This window comes from Polistes fuscatus, unplaced genomic scaffold (assembly GCF_010416935.1).
Source record: "Polistes fuscatus isolate 324 unplaced genomic scaffold, CU_Pfus_HIC Scaffold37, whole genome shotgun sequence".
NCBI lineage: Eukaryota > Metazoa > Arthropoda > Insecta > Hymenoptera > Vespidae > Polistes > Polistes fuscatus.
In genome coordinates, this window is record NW_025113115.1 from 326,871 (window position 1) to 348,596 (window position 21,726).

Consider the following 21,726-nt stretch of genomic DNA (forward strand, 5'->3'; position numbering starts at 1 on the left):
CCCACATATATATAAAACCCTATTTGATAAAAATAGAATAGATCATAATTTTAAGAAAATGATATGGTTTATATAACCAACGGAAAACAAATTAAGCAGGAAAAAAATGGACGAGATAAAAATTGGCCCCTTTAAAATACAAAGAAAAATCTCAAATTCGATATTTGAAAAAATTCTGGACGTAAAAAAAGAGCATTAGGTCTATACCATGTTACAAAGCTCATACCCGAGGCTGACTGCTTTAGAAATTTTAAGCTTAATTTGCTTTTGCAAGAAATTAGAATATGTAAGCTTTATACATGTGCCTGTGTATTGAGTGATTAGCTGCTTGGATGCGCTATACATCGGAGAAACAAAAACATTAAAAAGATAGGAAGGGAGAGACGTTGGTGTTTAATCTTGCAGGAGTGACGTTGGTGGTTTAATCTTGCAGAGCGTTTCAGAAGTTTAGTGGGAAAATCTTGTGAATTAAATTTAATTAAAAGCGTATTAGATGTCATCGATTAACAGAAAAATTGGGAGCATGAACATTTAATTGTTGATTCCCTTTTTTTAGTTTAGTTAACCACGTGTAACTATTGTACAATTATTAATCTAATGTACTATGTTTTAATAAATTACTTGTTGAACGCACCGACGCCTTGTATCGGTACTCCGGTGGTTTCTTGTCGTCAAAAATGCACTTATAGGTGGATGTTGGGAATCGTTATTTATGAGGATGGAGGGTAGGGTGAAAAATAAATTAAAAATATTTTTTGAGCCCGTCAGTACCTAAAGTACGATTTATTTGGCTCGTTGGCAGGGAAAAGCCTTTCGGCATAAAAACCCTGGTTGAAATACAGTTGATGATGATGTGTCGCTGGCTTGCCTGTCGGCAGCTATCGATGATGATGGTTTTCTTGTCGTCAAAAATGCACTTATAGGTGGATGTTGGGAATCGTTTATTTATGAGGAAGAGGGTAGGTGAAAATAAATTAAAATATATTTTTTGAGCCCAGTCAGTACTACTAAGTACGATTTATTTGGCTCGTTGCAGGGAAAAGCCTTCGGCATAAAAACACCTGTTGAAATACAGTTGAGATGTGTCGCTGGCTTGCCTGTCGGCAGCTTCGATGATGATGGTATTCCAAAAGCAGAATATAATTCTGACCACGTGCCTTCTTCCTTTGTTCCACTGATGTAATAGCAGCGCAGGAGTGTAGCTCTTTTGGATGTGATCGCTCGAGGTCTCGTGGAGAAATAGCAATTTAAGTGTGAAAGCACGCGGGTTTATAGAAAAAGACGATGCAACGCGCAGACAATTACCAAAAAGTTAGATAACGTAGCGTCGATGCATATGTTTGGACTAATAGAAATAGTGGGAGAACGCGTGCTAGAAGAAAGAAAGCGCCCAGCAAGGAGCTCGCTGCGCTTCTTTGTTACACCGTAACTAAGATGTTACTTTGTCGCTATATCTCGGCACGCGTCGATACGTCTCGAAACGTCCAGATGATTCTCACTCACTCGCTTGCGTAGGATTACGCAACAACTCTTATTTTTAGGTGCATCTAATTATGTTTTTTATTCTTAACAATTTAAGAATTACAAAACCTATTATATGTATAAAGAATAAGTCCAGAGGAAAAGAGAAATATGTGTTGATGTCGCATTTGGGACCAACGAAAAACCGTTTGAGATAGTGTAAATCGACACCATAGGAGGTTTGGAGGATTTATATCAACAAAAATACCTTCATTTATTAGTCGATCATTTTACAAGATACGCATTTACTCTAACATCAAAAACGCAAATTGCAAATGACTTTATAAAACTAATTCAAATATAATTAAAAACGGACAAGATAGATATGATAATTACAAAATCAATATTCAGGGTATAAATTCAAAAGAATTAAAAGTTTTTTGAAAGAACGATAATTAAAAGTTTTACTCACAGCTTTAAATGCACCTTTTTCAAACGACTTAAACGAAAGATTAACAAAACAATATTTAATAAAATAAGATGCAAAATTTACGAAACTAAGGATAAGAAAGCTTGGACAACAAGGCAAGGGAGTGTTAAACAATATAACGTAACAGAACATTCAACAGGAAAAAACTAGACGAACTTAGTATTGGCCCATTCGAAATATTAGAAAAAATATCAGATTCAATATACAAAATAAAAACTGGAAGAAGGAATGAAGAAAAAGGATTATTTATAAAACAAAATTAATACCAGTAGAAGATACAACAGACGATTAAAATTCTTGATATAATTTTCACAGTGGGAAGAGGAGATGTAAAGACTAATTGTATGTAAATTACTAATGAGTAATTGCTATTAACCAGACGGGTGATCTCCAGATAGTGTTGTTAAAGAGAGGAGAATAACTAAATTCAATTGTCCTTTCTCTTATTTTACAGGTAAAATATAGTTGTTAAGGATTGTAATAATAATGTTAATTAAAAATAATCTCTTATTTTACAGAGAAACCGTTTGAGTTTATTTTCCTAAGGGAAAGAAAGGTACCATATCTATATATAATTTAGAATTATTTATTTTATATATATAAAGAAAATATATTTTTGTCATACTTGCTTCGAAAGTTCAACTTTCGAGCGTTGGGTGGCGTCCGAAAAGATACTCATTTCTAGAGATTCTATCATACCGCCTTTCTCCGCGGCCTAGGCCGCAAAGTTTACTTCTCCCTTTTTTTCCGTACTGTCCTTGTACAATCGGATGAAATTAGGAACGAAATAAAAAAAAAAAAAACGACGTAATTATTTGCCACCTATCCCTCGAAAGTTTAAATTACGAAGCAATAATGACAAAAAATAATGTATGTCATTTGGCCACTAAGTGGTGATTTTGACAACGACGTTTTCGTACATTCCCGCCATTAACCTTAAGCACATATCGCAACATCGTCCTTGTCTGAAAATCGCCACTTTGCGGCCTTATCACATAAATTACTATTTCTTTAAGTCAAATTTGCCGCGCTTCACATGATCCGCGAGCTCTTTAATTAACTTACATTAGAGGAGGTGATAAATATAATGATAAGAGTATTTGAAGATAGACAATGAGACAGAGAGAGAGAGAAAGAAGGATTGGGGAATCAAGCAAATGTGTGTAGAAGCAACATAGATGAATAAATTATATAAGAATAACAAGAATATATTACAAAAGTAAATTAAATTAGTGTGAATAAAGAAGTGACAATAATAGACTTTAATTGTCGTTTCTTTATTTACAGGTAAGAGTGTACATATTGTGGAGACGAAATTTAAAACTGTCTTTTGTCGGTCCGCAGCCGATAAGCAACAGCACATGCAGTGTAGCGGTTCGTTTGTATAGGATGAATATGAATGTATGTCTGTGTGTGTGTGATTTGCGCGCGAAATAACGCGGACAAGCCGTTGCGACAAAATATAGAAAAAAGAAAAGAAAGACAAGAGAGTTAGTCGTAAGCCGATCGTCCAGACGAAAAAACGTTTAAGACGTTATTTTACTAGCACTTTAAGACGTTATTTTACTAGCTGTTTAAGACATTATTTTTACTAGTCGTTAGGACGTTATTCTTACTTTACTAGCCTTTAAAACGTTTATTTTGATTTTATAATTCCTTTGTTTTTAATAAATACTTATCCGTTCTTTTGGCCATACTGATAGTTCTACAATACTCACTAACAAAACCTATAATTAACTTTATTCGCTATCTCCATACCTGATCCTACAATATTATAAATAATCAGTGTAAGTAATTTATAAATTTTGACCTCTATTTACAGAGAAACACATTTCGTTTTTATTATCATCAACAGTTAACCTTAATAAGTAATTGTCTTACATACATATATAATCAGGTTCTTATGGCAAATTTACAAAGCTTCTTACAATGTCGTAACATTACTTTACTTATATTTTTCTCACATTTTTGGTTTATATTCTACTCACCCCTCCTCTACCAATATTTATTTACAAACTTAAAATCAAACTATCTATAACTATAAGTAACTAAATGTACTCGTATTCGTCTTCGACTTCCCTCCCATTTACCTTCGTCCTCATTCTTTTACACAGCTCCTCAACTTCTCTGAAAAATTCACAAAACCCAATCTGAATCTTTTCGCCTAAAATGTTTATCAATTTCCCTCTTATAACTTTACTCGGTTCAGAAGAGTGCCCTTTTGAGTCAGTCCGTAAAGCCGGTACTTACTCGGGATCTGGGCAAGAGGAACCTCTATCCCAAAATAAGTACAATCTTTACTTACCTTGGCGCTGCCCTTGATGTTAAAATTGCTCGAATTTTAAGGAATCCTCGGAATGTGGTCCCCTGTGATGATTTCTGGAGCTCCTTAATTCCAATTATGCTAGCGCTTAGTTTTGAAGATAGGTACAAGGAATCAGGTGCAAAAAGGAGTTCAATTATTTGATTAAGAACAATTCCAAAAAAAACTTTAGGTAAAATAACAGTATATACTTAAGTAACTTTAACAAGAAACAGCACAGGTTATGCACCGTATAAACTCACAATACGAACACGGATAGTAGCAAATGTAGAAACTTTTATATTGTAGAGATTAAGAAACAAATATTGAAAACTCGTTACAACGTAGAAAACTTTTATCAGTGTAGAAATTAAGAAATGATGTTCGAAATAATCAAATTGTTGCAGTGAACTAATTAAATTGTTTCGGTAGACTTACCATTCGCCACCTGGGATTACCCTTTGAATCCGATTTTTTTGGTACAATCCATATCGGAGAGTTATATGGCGAAAGAGATGGCCTAATTATATCATCTTTAAGCAATTCCGAAGTCTGTTTCCTCACTTCTTCCTTGTGAACCGGAGGAAATCTGTACTGCCTGGTATGAACAGGAACATTGTCACTCGTAGTGATTCTATGTTGCAAAATGTCCGTGCTACCAATAGGTTCATTAGGAAGGTGGAAGATATTGGCATTCGCGCTATCAATTTTGAAACAGAGGCTGCCTACTCCGAATTCAAATGTTCAAGACGGAGGAGGGTTTTGATGGTATCTGCCCGAGAGGATACTGAGGTTAATAAAGGCTTTGGAGTATCTCTCTTTGAGGTTGAGTCTGTGGAAGTGGATGTGAAAATTGTGTATAACGTGTGTAAGTACAGGGTTCATCAGAGTCTTCTACTTCGGATTTAGGATTTGACATTGAATTCGGAACAGTTCCAACATTATAGTCAAATAATTTTAAATTTGGAATTTCAAAGGAAACTGACCCCAAAGTTGTGTTTGTTATTTAAAGTAAGCCTTTCCGTTTTTATTCGTTACTAAAGCTTCACCGGCATAAACTCCAGATGGGAGTCGTAAACGAGGAATATACACCTCCTGTATTCCGGTGTTTATTACGGACAGTAGCAAAATTTGGAAGTTCTCGCCGGAATGCAAACGCTATTATTGACGGCAAACGGAATCTCTTTATTCCGTATTTTAGACGTTCACCCACGTAATCAAGTAGCAGAATTCGACCGTAAGAAACTCGTCCCCAAAATCCCATTTGCTTTAATAGGAAAGTCTTCTTTACCAAGTGAAATTTAATTAGTTCTCCGAATATACAAATTTTGGCAAAACCTAAAGTGCTTTGCCGGTCAGGAGAAATGCCAGTCAACTGTACTATATTTCCGTCTTGTTTACCAGTATTTTTCCGTAATATGTTAGTCTTAATCAAGTTAATATCCGCGCCTGTGTCAATCATAAATGTCACGGTCCCAACTAAATGTCGAGAAGTACCCGTGACACAAGGAGCCCTGAAAGTGGGTTTATATTTTATTTGTTTAATTTCGACGTTCCCGGCATCGAACTTGGGCTATTTGGACGCAGTATCGGTGAAGGGGAGCGACGCGCGTCTTGCGTCGCACCCTCCGTTGCGTTTCCCGAATTTTGTTTTTCTATTTTGTATTTTAGATTTCTACATTCGAGAATCGAATGACCTAGTCTCCTGCAGTACCGACACTGCTTAGTTCGTTGCTTCTTAGTATTTGGGGTGATTTCGGGCGATTCGGAGATTTTCTGCCCGATGGTTTCGAAAAATGTTAGCCTATCTTTTCCCAACAAGATTCTTCCAAATGACCCTGTCTTTTTACAAAATCGCAATATCTTACCTTTTATAGGTTTGATATTTGCGACTCGATTCTTAATTGTTGGGGACACTATCCTTTTCGCGTCCTCCTGAATTTGCTTGTCTATTCTTAGCAAACATCTGCCGAGTTAAAGTCCACGAATTTCTCGAACCGCATTGCGGTACGATAGTCACTAGGAAGACCGCGTATGAAGGCATTAACCCTTCTTCCTCGATCTTTCGTTCGGCTGTTATTTCCAGGCGCCCAGCCTGTTCAGATTCCTCATCTATGATAGACTAAGTTAAATCCCTAATGCGACTAAAATAATCTAAGGCATGTTCTCCCGTTTTTTTATACTCGATGGCCAACTGCCCCTATATAATTTGAACTGTTGAGTGGTAAGAACGCGTCCTTTATTCTTTCGATTAATTGCTCCACCCTTGTAATTTTTAAATTTTCAATAACCACGTATGCATGTCCGCTAAATTTAAGAAATTAATAGTTCTAGTTAGTGACGTCTCGGTCTCGTTAGATAGTCGATTGGTAACGAGTCCAGCGCCCTTCTGCAAGATCAAGCGAACTGTGACACAGATATGTTGTGTCCGTCAAATTTAGGTATATTTTCTGTTATCTCGCGTAGTTTAATTGTACTATGCGTGGTACGTGGTAATGGAGATGGTGGTTGAGGGGCAAATGGAGCTATTCTCCTCATCACTTCAGCTCCCGTCTTAATTGCTCGATTTCTGTTTTTAAATCTTCATTATTATTATTCATGTTTGCAAGATTGTGTTTTTCGTCTGGGGTGTGCTGTGGAGAACAGGACAGGATATATCGGGCGTTCGGGATACAGTGACAAATGAGCCCACCGGAGTCCCTGCTCGTTCGAACCCTCGAAAACCCGAAAGTCTGCGCCCAATGATCTCCTAAGTTCTACGTTTCTCACGCTCTAAATCCCTTCTTTAAATTTCTAATTCGCATTCTTTTTTTCCAATTCCTCTTGTCTCCTGTATGTTCTAACTGGATTTTACCTAATTGTTTATCGGAAAGCCCACTATCTCGTTCGGTTTAGGTCTGGTGGGGGGGGCTTTTAGCGTGATTGGGGGGTGGTGTTTTCCTGGGTGTGTGCTGGGGGGTCTGCGTTTTTGTGGTCGGTGGGTGTGGGCGGGGCTGCGGGTCGTTTCTTTCCCTGGTCGGTTGTTCGGGTCTGGGTGGGTCCGGCGGTCTTCGGGGGGTTGGTTCTTGGAAAGCCACTATCTCGTCCATTTTCTTTGTTATTAATAGATCTTTTTTCCCGTAGCCAGCCCGTGTAACCCATAATTTCCCTCGTCTGTAATTGGTGTATCAGGTCTAACGCGTCGTTGCTCTTGAGACATTTTGGAGTTATATTTTAGGAATGAAAAAAAAAAATAAAAATTGATGGTAACACACACTGAGAATTCAACAAGCAAATAAAGCAAAAGGTCCTCGTTTTGACAATCCCACCGCTGTTACCAGTTTTTTTGTCTCTCTTGTGATATGTCTTAACACTAAACCTACCGACATTTTATGTATACCTAATTCTACCATGAGCGGTTAAATGAACGCTTCAAAAAACATAAGTATTTTAATATAGAAAGAGATTATAGCCAATTGGATAGTAAACAAAATATTTTTCTGGTGCTACAATAAAAACGCGCTCCTCGCTTTTCTATTTAGAAAGTTTTATTTATGCATTTTCAGTACATTTTTTACAAATTACAGCATTTTGTATTGCACACTTTCAACATACGTATTTTTTACATTTTATACAAATTTTGTTAGTCTTATTGACTTTACAGTATCTTATTTGACAAGATCCTTCTGATATTCAGTCCCGAGCTCTTCTGCCAATTGAAATAAAAATTCTTGTCTCGATATTTCTTCTCCCGCTGTTTTTTTATATAAAACCCAAGCATTTATTCCGGCTAAATCTAAGATATTTAAAAATACCTGTAAAGGCCATCTTTGACATTTAGATTTACACTATGTATTCTGGCCATTTGATCGGCTACATCTACACCGAATTTTGTTTTATTGTAAAATCTAATTGTCTCTGGTATACAGGTGTCACTTTTTTCAATTTGAACGGATGAATGCATTGAACTAAGTATCAATACTTTTTATTCTGTTTAGCTTTATAAATTGAAAGAATAATATCATTCGATTTGTATAATTTTGTTGAGAAGCGTGTCATACTATCCTTTGCCTGTCTCGCTAATTTTGGTAGCTCTCTTTTATTTCTGCTAATAGTTCCAACAAGGGTAGTTTTTTTTGTAAAAAGTTCATTTGCTAATGACTCGCTTGTAAAAAATTGTCAGTTATTATATTTCTCCCATGGCCTGTATATATTCTACTAATTTCAAAGCTACTGTTTCTAGCATTTATATAGGTGACCAGAAAATGGTCGAATATCTCCCAATGAGTTCTACTAAACAGTTTAACGCTGGAATGAATGAGATACGACAGGATAGATAAATGAAAAAAACACTTTTACGCGGCACAAAGCTACTTGCCTCGGCATAAAACTCTCACGGAATTGAGAGAAAGAAAATATCTCATTGGGAGATATTCGACCATTTTCTGGTCACCTATATAAATTCTAGAAACATTGGTGCCCCGGGTGAGGAATGAGTGATAGGTTGGATTGATAAATTCGTAAAATCGGAAAACGCTTGCGTCTTTGTTCCTCGGTTCTTTGTTGTGGACTTCTTTGTGGCTTTGTCTGAGTGTTGCGTCAACGTTCTTTTTCCGTGGGGATCGCGTGGTGCGTTTGGATTCGAGACGTGCCACGTGTTGGGTCTTCACTTCTAGCCGCACGGCTTACCCCCACTTAGCTAGCGCTTCACTTCCAGCCGCACGGGTTCCTTCTTCCGGTTTGAGACTTAGGCTGAGCGTTAGGCCCGTTAGTGGGGACGCGAACAGCGAGTAGTAGGGGCTCTGAGAGTGGGTCCACGGTGGGGCGTCATAGCGCCGCGTTTCCTTGGTTACGGGTTAAAGATCCGGGTCTTATAGCACGCGCGATCTTCTCTTTCCCCTCTCCTTCGTCTACCGTTTCGGAGAGCAAGAGTGGGGACAAGACAGCAGCCCTCCGTGTTCTAGTTGTCGTTACATTTAGTAATTCCATTTTACGTTTTTAGATTCGCTCATCATGCCTCCTGCTGCTTTGATCAAGTTGGTCGCCCTGCAGAGGACGCGTCTCGCCGAGCTTAAGAGTATCCATCGTCGGTTAGTGGCTAGACCGCTTGCGTCCCTGGAGGTCGATCTGATTCAGCCGGGAATAGATGCGTTGGCTACGGTATTTGCGGCGGTGCGGCAGACCCACGAAGAGATCGCAGTCAGGCCGGACGCCCTCAGCGACCCGTATATGATAGAGAATGAAATTAAGAAAATCCGTGAGGCATATAACGCGTTCGTAGCGTTGTGTCGACAGCTTGTCCAATCAGAGGCGCCTACCCCCACAAGGGAATCTTCCCACCCCCAGGGGTCCGGATTAGATCCGAGTTATTCGCAGCTCCCAAAGATGTCTCTGCCGAAGTTTTCGGGCGATGAGGAGGATTGGGAGAACTTTTTTTACAGTTTCAGGTCCATGATGCACGATTCCTTGCGACTGGACGATACCACCAAGTTGCGATATTTGAAATCGTGCCTAGTCGGTGAGGCTGCAGGATTGATTAAAGATGTGTCGACTAGCACTGGGAATTAGGCTAGCACTTGGAAGGCGTTAAAGGCACGATATTTTAATCCGATACTCCTTCTGTTTAAATAACTTCAGGCATTGTTGGATCTTCCGCGTCTTAAGAGGTAGTCCATCGCGGAGCTGCGTTCACTCCTTGATAGGATGCAGTGTATAGTTAGGTCTCTGAAGAATGCGGGTTCGCCGTTAGAAAATTGGGATAGCGTACTTTATTTCTTGATGGTTACGCGATTGGATGTGGACATGCGTAAGTCGTGGAATGCGGAACTCATCTCGATGGAGGGGTTGAGCACAGCTTTAGGATCGGAGTCAGGAAGGAGAGGCGCCCCTGGGCCCTGCTTTATGCCCACGTTCGCGGAATTGATCGGATTTCTCGAGAAGAGGGCGCGGGATTGTGAAATGCAGGGGGAAAACCGAGGGGAAAAAAGGGTAGCCCCCCCTAGATCAGGTTTCTTGCGCAAGGTTCACCATTCGAGGGTTTCGGGGATCACGACTAAGGGGTTTGGAAGTGGTGTCCAGTGTCCACTTTGTGTTGGTCCACACCAGGTGGCTGGGTGTTATCGGTGCAGGTCAATGGCGTTACCGGAGCGGATACGAGAGGTTGGGCGTTTGGCCTTGTGTGCCAATTGTCTCAGGATGCATTCGGGGAAGTCTTGTCCCTCTAGGGGGCGCTTTTCCGCGTGCAAGGGCAAGCACCATACGCTTATCCATACGCCCAGTAGAGTAGGAATGCAGAAACTCGTTTCCAGAACGGTGGCGGGAGGTTCGGGAATTAATGGGACTGGTGCGCCGCCAGTGAGTTTGCATGCGGCTACGTCTCGGGTAGCTTTAGGAGTATTCTGCTTGCTACTGCACGAGTTTGGGTAGCAGGTACTAAGGGGAAGGGAACATGGGCACGAGCGCTTCTGGATCAGGGATCGGAGGTTTCCTTTGTTTCCGAAACGATCACGCAGTTACTCGGATTGCCTAAGCGGCGTACTTATGTGCCTCTTTCAGGACATGGGGCAGGAGACGCGGGTACGGCCCGGTCGGGGGTACGAGTTACTATCCGGTCGGCGGTCGATATCACCTTCCAAGTCGAGGTGGACGCTCTGGTGTTACCAAAACTAACTTCTCTGCTTCCGTCTGTCAATTATGCTTCAAGGGTTGGCGGAGACCTGTTCAAGGACATTCCGTTAGCAGATCCAGAGTTTGTCGTCTCGAAGCGGATAGATGTAATTTTAGGTGCCGATATTTACGGCCAATTACTTCGGCCGGGGTTAAGAAGATCCTCGACGTCGCAGCTCGTCGCGCAGGATACGGCGCTTGGGTGGATCATCTCCGGACGTGTGGATGGAGGAGCTGCACGGCGGGCGGAGGCGACAGCGACTACCTTTTCTTCGCTGGATTTGCACTGTTCGTCTCAGGAGGAGTTGAATCACATTTTGCAGCAGTTTTGGGAGCTGGAGGAGGTGTCGAATGCACCTAAGAGATTAAAACCAGAGGAGGAGAAATGTGAGTTAATTTTTCAGGAAACGCATCGGAGGGATTAGAGAGGTCGGTACGTGGTGCGGCTACCGCTGAAGCAGGAGCTTCCCCCAGTGGTCGCAGAGACAAGACGGATGGCCCTTAGCTCTCTTGCTTGTTTGCACCGTAAGTTTGCACGGGATTCACGATTGGCTCAGGCGTACCGTTACTTCATGAGGGTGTACGAGGAGCTAGGCCACATGTCACGAGTCCCGAGGTCGGTGGTCCTGCGCTGAGAGACATGGTACTTACCTCACCATGCCGTGGTGCAGCAGGATGAATCCAGGTGGAAACTAAGGGTGGTATTCGATGCCTCTCGGCGTACGAGGGACGGACACTCGCTAAATTCCTTTTTACTTACAGGCCCTCCATTACAGAGCGATCTTTCTTTAATCTTGCTCAATTAGCGTAGGTACCGAGTGGCGTTCACGGCTGACATTGTAAAGATGTTTCGTCAGATTCGAGTGGAGCCGGAACATCAGGACTACCAGCGGATTATCTGGTCGCCCGACGCAGCATCGGAACCGGTGGAATTTCGTTTGAAAACTGTCACTTATGGCACAGCTTTCTCTCCCTACCTGGCGATTCGTACTCTGTCGCAGTTGGTACGGGAGGAAGGTTCGCGGTATCCATTGGGGTCTCGGTGTTTGGAGTCGGAGACGTATGTCGACGACACTTTTGCCGGTGCGGATAACATACCGACGGCGGTTAGAAAGAGGGATGAACTGGTCAAGTTATTAGATTCTGCTGGCATCCAGTTAGATAAGTGGGCGGCTAATTCTATAGAGGTTCTTCCAGATTCTGCACGACCGGGCGTGGAGAAACACATAGAAGTTGATCAGACTGTCAAAACGTTATGGGTTCGATGGGTCCCGGAACAGGACGAATTTAGGTTCGATGTGGCTAGCGTAGCAGACTTAGCTGCCGCCCACACCAAAAGATCCGTTTTGTCGAATATCGCTCGCTTATTCGATCCATTAGGATGGCTCTCCCCGGTTACGGTTGTTGTCAAAATATTAATGCAAGATATGTGGCTTTTGAAGTGTGATTGGGACTCACCCTTACCGTCGGAGCTTCGTGAGCGTTGGTATGAATATTGGCAAGGTTTGGTTACCTTGCCGAGTTTATCCGTAGGGCGCTGGTAAGGTGGTACATCGAACTCTTACTACCAGATTCATGGCTTCTCTGATGCGTCTTCGCGTGCGTACGCCGCGGTGGTATACCTGCGTATTGATAAGGGTGATGGGAAGTGTAAGGTGTAACTATTATCTTCAAAATCTAAGGTAGCTCCTGTAAAGACTGTGAGTATTCCTAATTTGGAACTTTGCGGAGCAGCTCTTCTCGTTAAGCTTATCCGTCACCTAATGAGTTTGGATTTCTTACAGAAACGCCCAATTTTTGCCTGGTCAGATAGCCAGATTGTGCTTACTTGGCTTCGTAAGCATCCGTGCCACTGGAAAACCTTTGTAGCCAACCGTGTCTCCCTTATTCAGACTCAACTACCATCGGCCTCATGGTCACATGTCCTGAGCAAGGAGAATCCTGCCGATTTGGCATCGCGAGGAGTAGCACCGGAAGAGTTAGCCAAGAGTGCCCTGTGGTGACACGGCCCTTCATGGCTGGCTAGGCCTCCCGTTGAGTAGCCACGTTCTATTGAAACGGTTCGAGTGAACCATGTCCGCTACAGCTCGAATGAGTCCGAGATCCTGACTCGGTTCTCCTCTTTAACCAAGCTTCTTCGATTTGTCGCATATTGCAGACGGCCCATCGTCTGGTTGCGGAGCGGCCGCTCACTAGGAGTAGGGTCTTCGTCTCATTTTCTGACCAGTGCTGAGATTTCCGACGCACGAATACTGGTCATTCGCCTAGCCCAGGCAACCGCCTTTTCGACAGAGATCGGACTCTTGACAGCAGGGAAGAGATTGCCGAAAGGTAATCGGCTTAGCACATTGAACACCTTCGTGGGTGAGGGGGATGGTCTCTTAGGGGTGTAAGGCCGGTTGACACGTTCTCATCTAGCTTTTGATCGGAAACATCCGCCAGTCTTGCCTCAACATTCGCATCTTAGTCGACTATTTGTGCGGCACGCACTCCACCAGTGCCTCCATGGGGGTCCGGCTTTAACATTTGGTTATCTGATGTCGCAAGTATGGGTCTTATGCAGGAATCGGTTGATCAAATCAGTTATTCGAGCCTGTATGCCTTGCCAAAGGGCTAAGCCTCAGATAGCTCACCAACTTATGGGTGAGTTACCCGTGGATCGAGTGGTAGGGAGTAGGGCTTTCGCCAATTCTGGCCTTGATTATGCGGGTCCTGTACAAGTGAGGATGTCAAAGGGTCGTGGAAACCGATCGGGTAAAGGATACATCGCTTTGTTTGTCTGCTTCGCTACTCGTGCTATCCACCTCGAGCTGGTTAGCGACCTATCCTCGGAATCTTTCCTCTGTGCATACCGTCGGTTCGTAGGAAGACGTGGTATTTGCCGAAACCTTTATAGTGACAACGCTACCAATTTTCAAGGGGCCGATAAGGAGCTTAAGGCTATGTTCCGCCGGGCTTCGGACTTTTATCATAGGGTTGAATCTCTCCTCGCTAACAACGGAACGAGCTGGACTTTCATTCCCCCCAATGCCCCTCAGTATGGTGGGCTGTGGGAGGCTGGTGTCAAGTCGGTCAAGCACCATTTGAAAAGAGTTGTGGGTTAACATACGCTTACCTTTGAGGAGGTTTCCATCGTTCTCGTGGAAATCGAGGCCTGCCTTAATTCTCGTCCATTGGGCCCGCTGAGTTCGGACCCAGACGACCTGCAAGTGCTCACTACCTCTCACTTCCTCAATGAGGGAGTGTCGACTTTGATTCAGGACGCCGAGTTATCTACTTTGCCGGAGAACCGGTTAAAAAGGTTTCAACTTCTTCAGCGCGTCCGCAATAATTTTTGGAAGCGGTGGTCAAACGAGTACTTGTCGCATTTACAGGGTCGAGAGAAATGGAGGAATCCAGCCGAGAACTTCCGAGTCGGGCAGCTGGTACTGATAAGGGATGATTGGTACCCTCCCTCAATATGGCCGTTGGGCAGGATCACCGACTTGTACCCCGGCCCTGACGGGTTGGTGTGAGTGGTCACCGTCAAGACCAGCACCTCTTTGCGCCAGCGACACATTGCGCGCCTGTGCCCCTCAGGTTCGACGATAGGGACGGTTGAGACAACCAGTCAACCGTAGCTCGGTTTGGTTCGTCAGTACGACGAAGGCGGGCGGGATGTTCGGCGATATTTACGTTGTTGGAATAATTTATATTGCGCGCGGAATAGGATAGGCGGCGTATGCGTTAATTAGGTGGCGATGGCGCGCAAGGGATGTCGAAATGCGTGCGGGCGCGCCTTACCATGCCAGAGGCATGGGAGAGCGCCTTGAGGTGTTTGGGGGGGGGGATAGTATGCGTGGGGCCTTGTGCACGCACTTCAGTCTCATTCTGGTGTTCACTCTGGTTTGAGCTAACAACAGTTTGTTTCCCATCTTGAGCTTCTCGCTATCTTGGCTTTTGTTCTAGGCAACGTGGCTAGAGCGTGTGAGAGTGAGTTAGGAGTGTGTGGAGTTGTCTGGTTTTTTGTTCCCAACAGGATTGTAGTCGGACAGTTGTAGCGTATTATCTGCAACCTGTCGCCAGGCTACCAACGTGGGATAAGGTTCTGGCCAGGCTACAAGCTGGCATCGTTAGGTGCGATAAGAAACAGCGTGCGTTCGGTTGTCGCCTTGCGTCGGAAGCGAACGGTAAAAGAGCTCTCTAGCGTGCGACCAAAAGGTACCTCGCGTCGTTATTCTAATAATATATTTTCTTTTCAGCCTTTTGGTTGTCATTGTACGTTACACCAGTTTTATTGAATAAATTGTTCTCTTCCCCGGCTTTTCTCTCAATTCCGTGAGAGTTTTTATGTCGAGGCAAGAAGCTTTGTGCCGCGTAAAAGTGTTTTGTTCATTTATCTATCCTGTCCTATCTCACTCATTCCAGCGTTAAACTGTTTAGTAGAACTCATTGGGAGATATTCGACCATTTTCTAGTCACCTATATAAATGCTAGAAACAGCTACAATTTCCCCAAGTGGGACCGATAATACTCCCCTTCATTTTTTCCCAAATATGGAAAGCCGTTTACTATATACTTACTACTTACTTTGGAAGTTAACTAGAATTTTATGCCAAATTTGTCCGATTTGTTGGGCATGTATTAAGTAAATCTACAACGTGCTTTTGTAGATGTTTTAGGACTATTGGCGGGATGTTGTCGATGCCGGACGAGGTTACGTTGGTAAGTGCAACGAAGATTTTGCGGACTTGAATTTCATTGTTGAAATATTACAATGGTTGTTTGAAGGGTTGGACTAAACGCTGGATTGTTTTAACTGAAATGTGTTACTGGGATGTTTTGTTGTTCCTTATTTCGGAACGAGTTTGTGAGGGTCACAAGTTTTGTATCAACAATTCTTTTCAGGGAGGTTTTATTATTCAGATATTTGGGCGCATTGTTGATGGTTTCCAAGAATGCTCCTATACCGTTTATTATGTATTGTGGTTTTTGCAAGAGGTATTTGTTGTTGACTGAGGGGACATCCGGTATGGTACAATTGGCATGGTGTAATAGGTGTACGTCGTTGACTTCTATGGAGATGGTTTCTATGTCTAGCGGCTTTTTTGGTCTTAAGAATCTCTTTATTTTAAGGAAGAAGACATCATCTATCTTGTGGTTAATTATCTTGAATTGGGAGTCCCAGTAATTAACATAGGGTGTTCTGTATTAATTTTTGAATCTTTTGTTTATCTTATCGAGCGCATGTAGCGCTTAACTTTCTACAGCTTACGTAGCGCTTAGCGTAAACTTACAATTTGCTCTATTTTGTTGCCGTGTACAAAGATCGGGCAGGGGAGGGACAGTTTTTGTCGCGGGGGATAACATTGTAGGCGTCTTCACTGGTCATGTCTGTATTTGTTGCACGCGCTAGCTGCACGATTTAAAATACACAACTCAAAAATTCAGAATAAACTGACAAATATAATTAACAAATATTGGCATGCGAAGAAAGGAAATTATTTTCCGGTCCACCTAATAAATTAATTTATTTCTTTTTATCTTAAGCTATGATTGCGTCGTGCGGAGGCAAAGCTGTTTTACGTGCACCTACGAAATTGCAAATAAAAACAGTAATTATAAGCAACGAAAGTGGTTTGGATAAGAGATAAATGGTTGGTAAGAGCACCAAAACGTGTAACTGTATAATCTACTGAGTTTCTTTTAACCAGTATTTTAAAACAAAAATTAGATTTTGTTAAATATAAATTGATGTAATTATTTGATTAATTTTCATCGTAAGTGTTTATGCAAAAATTCCATTAAAAATGATTATTATGATTTATTGATATATATAATTTTTACGTAATTTATGATTTTACGATAAAGATGACTTGCAAACAAATATAAATTTTGTTTTGTTATAAAAAGAAAAACGGATAAATGATTTATATTAGTGGGACCGGAAAGTAATGTCGTTTTCTTACATTAAAAAACAAATTTAAGTTTTAATTATTCACAACTAAATAAGACAATTGAACCTTAAAATGTCTTTATCACTACTTTGAAATACGCAATAAACTGACAAATGCTTAACAAGTATTGGCATGCTGAGAAACGACATTACTTACTGATCCACCTAATAAAATCCATCCGTATCTGCTAATACTGCCTCAGGACTTTTAAGCATTTCCTGAGATACGCTACGCTTTTAGACATAATCTATCACATGTTCGGGCATTTCATGCCTGGGTGGAGAAACATATCCAAGTTCAACGTTGTACAAAGTTAGTAACCTTGCAATAGAATGAACGGTTCTTCGTGCTTTTAGTCCCCGACCATAGTAGTCGTTAAACCATTAATAGTTCCAATCTCATTACGAATCGTAAAGATATCCAGTAAGGCCTGAGTGTGGTGTTCCGCAACAGCATCGCTGGCATTTATTAAAGGTTTTCTACAGTGTTGAGATGCTCTTGAAACACTTTCAGGCTCTCGGTGTCTAACGACAACATCCGCATAACCAGCTATTACAGCCACAGAATCTTTTAAGGTTTCACCCTTTTTAACCGATGACGCATATCCATTAGAGTAAATAACCCGCCTAGCCAGTTATTCTATAGCAGCTGCAAAACTGCACGATGTTCTGGTACTAGCTTCGTAAAAAATAGATGCTATTTTTTGTCCTCTCAGTATGTGATCCAAAGTTCGTACTTTTCGAATCGCATTCCGAAATGTTTCGGCAAGATTAAACACCTCTTTCAGTTCTTCTTTATTAAATGTATCTGCTGAAAGAATATGATGACCGGTCAGATTGCAACTAACATGACTCGAAGGTTTCGATTGTAGATGTAAATTTGTACTATTATTGCTCTTGTGACGTATTGAACTACTAAAGGAAAAAGGTGAAATATTTCGTTGCACTCCGAGTAACATTGAATGGTCGACGTTCACATCGATCGATTTTGCATTGACAATATACTGATGTTTTATATTTCTTTCATTTCTCTGATATCCTGACCAAAACCTGGATTAACCAGAATTTGTTTTTCGACGTTAGTTACTTCACTTCTAAGAATAACTTTGTGAACAAATCAACGAACTTTCATATTAGCGAAAGGTGTTCATTGAGCTTTGCTAAATAATAATGCTTCCGGTATCACCCATCGTTGAGATCAACTTAAATGTAAGTATTTAGTTGATCTGGTATGTTTAATATCTTTTTTGGATTCTTATAAAATTTCTCGACCAGTTCTTCTATCGTTAGTCTTCCTTCGTGTACTGCATTAAATAACAATGCTAAAATTGTTTCTAATCCTAGAAAACCTTGTGGCGCATTTTCTCTTAATTTGTCTTCAACAGTATGAGGCGCATAATGCGTCGGGAAACAATAGATCACATCTAAATTTCCTATAACGCTTGTTGGTTCTATATAGATACCAAATGAGCTCGTACTTGACCCATTATTCCACCTATTTGTTTTAGATCATCTTGACAAAGAAAAAGAAGGTGTGGATATATTTCACAAGTTACTTCTAGACCCTTTTTTTTGGTAGTACGTAGGATTTTAATTTCTTCTTTTCGTGCAACATGACAAATATGAACAGGTCTATCGTACGAATTAGCCAAAAATAGAATGGTTGCTGTAGTTTGTCTTTCGGCACGAGCACATATAGGATATTTCTTAGGCCAGTTTTGAAAATGCTTTATCCAAACGTTCAGATTCAGCAAACGAAGCGTTGTGAATGTATCATTCAGATACATCATGAGGCCTATGGCAAGGGCTGCGAGTTCTGGTATTTTAATGTATTTGTTCGATGATGCATCAACGAAAAGAGCATAATCGCATCTTGCACAAGCTACGGCACGCTCTTTTGCCAAGGCAAAGGTCTGATGATCAACGAAATCATTACTAGTGTTGGGAATAGCAAATATCATGGTGATACCACTTGTCAAAGCGGCAGCTGTGCATGATGCAAAATCTTCTTTGTGATTTGCATCAGGATCACGAGCAATTACGTGAACATCTTTGAGACCCGGTAGTTTAATCATTCTTAGTGAAGACATGCAATAAGTGTGCGTCTTCATACGCGGTGCACGTCCACCTAATATTCTTATTGCCTAGACAAGAAGTTTGGCACATTTAACATTCGTGACAAGTGGAACAGAATAATCTACCGCCAATCTTCTGGTACGATAACCATGTGTCATGAAGTTTGACATGAATCCTGAATCCACTTTTACAATTTTTATAATTTTCTGTTCATAGCATTCGTTTACAAAATTATATTGTACTACTATATACTTTGAATTTCTTGTCATATTTTCAAATTTGGCTATAGCAATTTTTCCAAAATTATCTTCATAAATATTAATTGGATTTTCAATTTTTACTTTAAATTCTTTGAATAAATTTTTTATAATCTTAATTTCACTCACACATGCTGATAAAGCTATATTTTCAGCAGCTGTCAACGATTTAGTAACGCTTCCTTGTTTTCTAGATTTTCAGTAAACAACATTTCAAAAAATTCTTATAATATATCCAGTTGTTGATTTTCTATCGTTTTTATCTCCATCCCAGTCAGCATCAACAAAAAAATCCATTCCATCTAAAATTCATTCCAGTAGCTCTATTCCTTTTATTTTCAAAAGGTAGATTATGTATTTTAATCTGGACACACGTACCACATTTTAAAAATACTGACTTTAGTTTTTCCGGCATACCTTCAACTAATTTATTTTTACACATATTTTCCAAATATTTGAAATTAACATGGCCTACCATTCTATGAAATCTTTCTTTCTGTGTTTTATTTACTTATTTTTTCGCTGCAATATAACAATTTTTCCTGCCAATAAAACTACTCATTTTATATAAACCATGCTCTTTGTAAGCTACTGCAATTAAATTGTTTTGCATATTATATATTTTCGATGTGTCTTAAACAGAAATAATTTTATTTTATTAGTTATTTGAGCAAAACTCAACAGATTTTTATCCATCTGCTTCACGTAAAATACATTAGGTATTGTTATTCTATGTTTCATTCCATTTACGTTAAAATAAGCAAAAATTTTCCCTATCTTTGTACCTTTGAAGATTCTACCGTCTCCAACTTTAACATTTATGGGTTTCTCTATAGTGATAAATTCGTAAAAATAGGATTTGTTATTTATTATATGGTCTGAACAGCCACTGTCTAATATCAGTGTATATATCAATATCATAATGTGATAATTTCGGTCGCCGCAATTTGACAACGTAGCATATTCTTACGCAACACAGGAGTTATATTTAGTTTCAACTTTCTCTTTTCTTATACATATTAAACTAAAATAAATCTATCAATCTGAATAGCCTCGACAACGGTACGGTTTTCTCTTTAATTAGAACCGTTATGTTCTGGAGTCAAGTTCACAGTATTCTTATGTTCTATTCCATGTTGCCTGAACATTTATTTGACTGTTTATTAATGTCGCCACAATTAATGTCATGCGCAAAGAAGAAAATGGTGGTATTGCATTCTCATCGACGTATTTCGACCTCGTTTAGTATCTATAGAAAACTTAACACTGGTCAGGCTGGTGAATTCGATTATTCTGGTTCACAAGCGATCAAAGCATTGCAAGAAGAATGCATCTAAACACTTCTAATAAATTCCAATATTGCAACAGTGCAAACTACCAAAAGGATGGCTGACAAAGTTTACTTCTTACCAATCATTACGGATTACGTTGAACAAGTAATACGCTCGGAAAGACCCGATGGAGTGCTATTAATATTTGGTGGACAAACTGCATTGAACTGCGGAGTTGAATTAGTGAGAACCGGTATATTCGCAAAATACAATGTTAAAATTTTAGGCACACCGATCGAATCTATCATACAATCGGAAGATCGTAAAATATTTGTCGAACTTATTGGTGAGATTCAAGAAAAAGTTACACCGAGTTTAGCTGTGTATTCCATAAAGAAGGCCTTCGAAGCAGCTAAGATACTCGGTTATCCGGTTATAGTAAGAGAAGCGTGTTTTTTCGGTGGCCTCGGTTCAGGTTTCGCTAATACGCAAGACGAATTAAAGGAAAGGGTAGGATATTTAATTTTTTTTTTTAGATTTTTTTTGAAAATTTTTAAGGTGAAAGTACCATGTTTCAGGAATATTTTGTAAAAACTTCAAGTCGATCCGAAAAAAATTTTTAGTATGCTTTATATTATAAAAAAAAGATTAATCAAGCTGAAATCAAAACTACGCTTCAAAGCAAAGAAGGTCGTGTTAGACACGAGTTTTCAATCCAAAAACAACATCGTACGAACTATGGTTTTTACAGGACGTTATGCTGGGAAAGCTAGTTACTTTTGGAGCAACTGCCTACTCGCATATTCTCAAAGAAAAACTCAAGAAGCTCGACAACAAGGCTATTTAAGGTTTTTGCATGGTATATAATTTGAACATGAGAGGCTTCAGGATATTAAAATTTAATTGATTTTATTACCGCTTACACTTTTCACCCATGTGTGCTTCAGCAAGAAGATTAAAATGCCACTAAGTGGAGTCGGTTGAAAGTACTGATGAGATAGCATAATGTTTCTGAGTGCATTTAGTAAACATCGGTTTTAACATTGATTCCGCGCCTACGAGATTTGTGCCACAGTCTGAATGCAGGTCGCGTGGGATGCCTCTTCTAGCTGTAAAGCGTCTGTATGTTAGGATAAAGCTATCACAGTTGAATAGTCACTGACAGTCTCGAGGTGCACAGCTGACGTTGTGAGGCATACAAAGATGCAGATCCAGCCTTTCGTTGATTTTTCACTACAACCTTTCAAGCATTTGATTGTTAGTTGACCAGTTTAGTCAACGCTGGTATG

At 40.5% G+C, this 21,726-nt stretch overlaps 1 protein-coding gene and 2 pseudogenes across 1 annotated transcript; 2 read left to right on the forward strand and 1 right to left on the reverse strand.

The window, feature by feature from the left end:
- The first annotated feature begins 11,743 nt into the window (after positions 1-11,743).
- On the forward strand, positions 11,744-14,002 carry LOC122520491. Its single transcript, XM_043640551.1, has 4 exons — positions 11,744-12,427; positions 12,581-12,876; positions 13,057-13,229; positions 13,317-14,002. Exons 1-4 carry the CDS (start codon positions 11,744-11,746, stop codon positions 14,000-14,002), a joined length of 1,839 nt encoding a protein of 612 aa, XP_043496486.1.
- A 2,996-nt stretch (positions 14,003-16,998) lies between these two features.
- On the reverse strand, positions 16,999-19,644 carry LOC122520492 (annotated as a pseudogene).
- A 613-nt stretch (positions 19,645-20,257) lies between these two features.
- On the forward strand, positions 20,258-21,284 carry LOC122520493 (annotated as a pseudogene).
- Positions 21,285-21,726: the final 442 nt, after the last annotated feature.

What these genes read in the sequence shown, in the direction of transcription:
- LOC122520491 (XM_043640551.1), top strand. Translation starts at nt 11,744, where the DNA reads ATGTTTCGTCAGATTCGAGTGGAGCCGGAACATCAGGACTACCAGCGG. An exon ending in TTACCTTGCCGAGTTTATCC is followed by an intron (nt 12,428 to 12,580) that starts GTAGGGCGCTGG and finishes TCAAAATCTAAG; the next exon opens with GTAGCTCCTGTAAAGACTGT. An exon ending in CGAGGAGTAGCACCGGAAGA is followed by an intron (nt 12,877 to 13,056) that starts GTTAGCCAAGAG and finishes CGCATATTGCAG; the next exon opens with ACGGCCCATCGTCTGGTTGC.